This window comes from Melopsittacus undulatus, chromosome 3 (genome assembly GCF_012275295.1).
Source record: "Melopsittacus undulatus isolate bMelUnd1 chromosome 3, bMelUnd1.mat.Z, whole genome shotgun sequence".
NCBI lineage: Eukaryota > Metazoa > Chordata > Aves > Psittaciformes > Psittaculidae > Melopsittacus > Melopsittacus undulatus.
The window spans coordinates 16,061,477-16,064,626 of record NC_047529.1 but is presented as its reverse complement, the minus strand read 5'-3'; the positions used below and the strand labels follow the sequence as shown (position 1 = coordinate 16,064,626).

General features: G+C 51.2%; 1 protein-coding gene across 1 annotated transcript; it reads right to left on the bottom strand.

Annotated features, from left to right (window-relative positions):
• Nucleotides 1–764: 764 nt before the first annotated feature.
• LOC115946091 (small basic protein 1-like) lies at nucleotides 765–1,447 on the bottom strand. The gene is made up of 2 exons (XM_031046694.2): nucleotides 1,390–1,447; nucleotides 765–937 (listed from the first exon to the last, which is right to left on the bottom strand). The coding sequence occupies exons 1-2, from the start codon at nucleotides 1,445–1,447 to the stop codon at nucleotides 807–809; spliced, it is 189 nt and encodes a 62-aa protein (XP_030902554.1). The 3' UTR covers nucleotides 765–806.
• Between the last annotated feature and the right edge of the window lie 1,703 nt (nucleotides 1,448–3,150).

The window sequence follows — 3,150 nt, the reverse complement described above, 5'->3', positions numbered from 1 at the left end:
CCAATATTGCTCCTGGTGCTTCTCCTGCTGCCCTTTGCTCTGAGCCATCCAACACCACACTGCTCCATGTTCCCCTGAAGAAAGCCTGGAGTGAATGGTTTATCTTAGGGAAGGGAACACTGAAGAAGTCATCTTGTCTGTTCTTCCATTATCAGTGACTCCCACTGGAATAATCTGGTCACAGGCTATGTTAAAATGTCACTTGCTTTGTGCAAGTGTGTCCAGAACAGCCATTGGACCACAAAACCTGAGTGGTTGCACTGGGGTGAGGATGCTTTATAGGCACCCCAGGAATGGGATTTTGGGAGTGCAAGCGGAATGGGGTGGCTCCAGCCTCTATTCACCCCCCTCCCCCCCAAAAAAAAAAGTAATAAGGTCCCCAGTGCAGAGGCTGGATGGAACTGACAGAGATTTGGGGGCTGTTGTATCCCCTAAAACTAAACTGGGATGCAAGCTGTGGAGAAAGGAGACACACTATCAGGCCATTGACCCTCCCCCAGATATTGTCACCACCCTGCTTTGAAGCAATGGGATAATGGAAAAACCTAAATCCTTTTCCAGTGTGTCACTTTGGTGTCATGGGTCTGGGACTGTCAAAGGTGTGTAGTGGTCACAGTTCAGAGAGGTCTGGCTGCAGAACCTCTCCTGGCACCCTGTTACCCAGGAGGTGAATGAACCACACAGCACACAGAAATCACATCTGCCCATCTTTACTTCAAAGCAGTGAACACGGTGTCGGTCACACCATGAATACAGTGCTGGGAACTCCACTGCTGCTCTTCCTCCATGGCTGGGCACCTTCACAATCACTTTCCCTTTTTGGGTGGGGGGATGCAGCAGTACATCTTCCCGCAGGAGTGGCTGAAAGTCCACTCATCCCTCTTGGCACACATGTGGGAACAGTACCCAGCACAGCTGCCCTTGAACTGCCCATACCCTGTGATGGGAAGGAGAGAGAAATGGATTGAAAGAGAATGAGTCAGATGTTGTAGGAGGGCAGATCCCTAGAAGTTATCTCCTTGCTGGCTCCAGGGCAGTAAGGATGCACAGGGTACCTCTGGGTTTAGATCAACATAGAATACGACCGATGCTTTCTGTTCCCATTGAACTGGACTCCTAAAAGTCATCCCTCTAAACATGCCAGCGCTGCAGTTTGCTGGCAAGATAAGCAGTGCACACAGGCTTTTGCAGTGTGGTGTTCATCTCACCCCAAACTGGTTGTGCGATGTTGGGTAACTCGTCAGCCAGAGCCAGGGACGGGTAGCTGATCTGCACTGCAAACCTGGGTGAGATGAACCACCTCCGCCACCCCAGTGCAAAAAGGCTGGAAAGGGGACAAGCACACATTCCCCAGCCGCACTTTCTTCACTCCCATGCACTGCATCTTACCTGGGGTGGCCAAGGAGAAAAGCAGGAGCACAGCAAAGACTACGCACAGCACCTTCATGTCTGGAGACTAGCAGAGGTCTCAGCACACTGGGAGCAAAGTGGGTCTGAGATGGCCACAGCAGGGAACCTCGGAGGTCCTGGGTTTTATAGAGGGCTTCCTGCATGAGCAGTGCAGCAGGAGGAGAAGCTTGAGCTTCCCATCTCCTAGGAGGTGTTGTTTGCTGGCTGGTGTGTGCAATGTCACCCCGACCCACTGGTCCCACTCACAAAGGCACCTGGCAGCCAGGTCCATGCTCCAGTGCCTTCTCCTCACTGCTCACATAGGGACAGCTCCCATATCTGGCTGCCAGGACTCTACCACCAGCACACACGGAGCCACCAAGCTCAGCTCTGCTTGACCCAGTGCCAGCCGGGGCTGCCCACAGCAGAGCTGCTGCCCAGGGGTGCAGAAATTCAGTCTGGGCACCTTCCTGATAAGCCCTGGACACTGTCTGCCAGGCACAGACACAATTGACAATACTGGGAATAGATCCATCATGGGAACAGTTTTCAGGGTGCATCCATCCCTGACCGGTGGCAGTGAGGCTCCTCAAGGGTCTCCCCCAAATATGGTTCTCTGCAACATTTTCACAGAATCACAGAATGGTTTGGGTTGGAAGAGACCTTAAAGCTCATCCAGTTCCAACCCCTGCCATGGGCAGGGACACCTTCCACTTAGACCAGGTTGCTCCAAGCCGCATACAACCTGGCCTTGAACACTGCCAGGGATGGGGCAGCCACAGCTTCTATGGGCACCCTGTGCCAGGGCATCACCACTTTCATAGTAAAATAGTGCTTTGTTCTATCTAGTCTGAATCTATCCTCTTTTAGTTTAAAACCATTACCCTTTTTCAATCCCTGCAGGTCCTATTAAAATGTCTGTCCTCATCTTTCTTCTAAACCCTGTTTAAGCACTGACATCTTCTCTAAGGTCTCCCTGGAGCCTTCTCCAGGCTGAACAAGCCCAGCTCTCTCAGCCTGTCTCCATAGCAGAGCTGCTCCAGCCCTCAGAGCATCTTTGTGACCTCCTCTGGACTCACTCCAACAGCTTCACATCCTTCTTATGCTGGGGGCCCAGAGGTGGATGCAGGACTGCAGGAGGGCTCCCACTGGAGTGGAGCAGAGGGGGAGAATCCCCTCCCTCAACCTGCTGGTCACACTGCTGGTGATGCAGCCCAGGATACAGGGGGCTTTTCAGCCACCAGCACCACCAGGTCCTTCTCCTCAGGGCTGCTCTCAATCCTTTCATCCCCCAGCCTGTATTGACACTGGGGGTTGCTGACCAGCTGCAGGATCTTGCTCACAATCATCACATTGCTTTGGCCTGAGACATACTTGGGTATTTTGCCTGAAATCATTCAGAAAGGACTATGATGCTGATTAAAAGGGATGTAGGCAAACATGTAAATGAAGCTCAGGTAATGAATTGCCATAAGACACCTGAACAGAAATCTGTTGTGAGTCCAGTGCTATCCTGCTAATCATTTTCATGGTTGTCTAGAGAGTGTGCTTACTAAATACACAAATAAGCAGTTGAAAGGGGCTGCGAAGAGGACAGGGTTAGTGTTCTCATGGATCATTTCATGATAAAGAGACAGTAAAAGAAATTAAGTGATAGGCAAAGCTACCTTGCCTATGCAGACAAGAATGCTTAGCTGGAGAACACAGAACAAGGAGTTTCTGGTTTTACAGCAGTTCAGCAGGGAAAATTAGGGTTGCAGT

Excerpts from the sequence above, each read along its gene's own strand:
- LOC115946091 (XM_031046694.2), bottom strand. The coding sequence starts at position 1,447 with ATGAAGGTGCTGTGCGTAGTCTTTGCTGTGCTCCTGCTTTTCTCCTTG. Across the intron at positions 938-1,389 it reads TTTCTCCTTGGCCACCCCAG|GGTATGGGCAGTTCAAGGGC; the intron begins GTAAGATGCAGT and ends TTCCCATCACAG.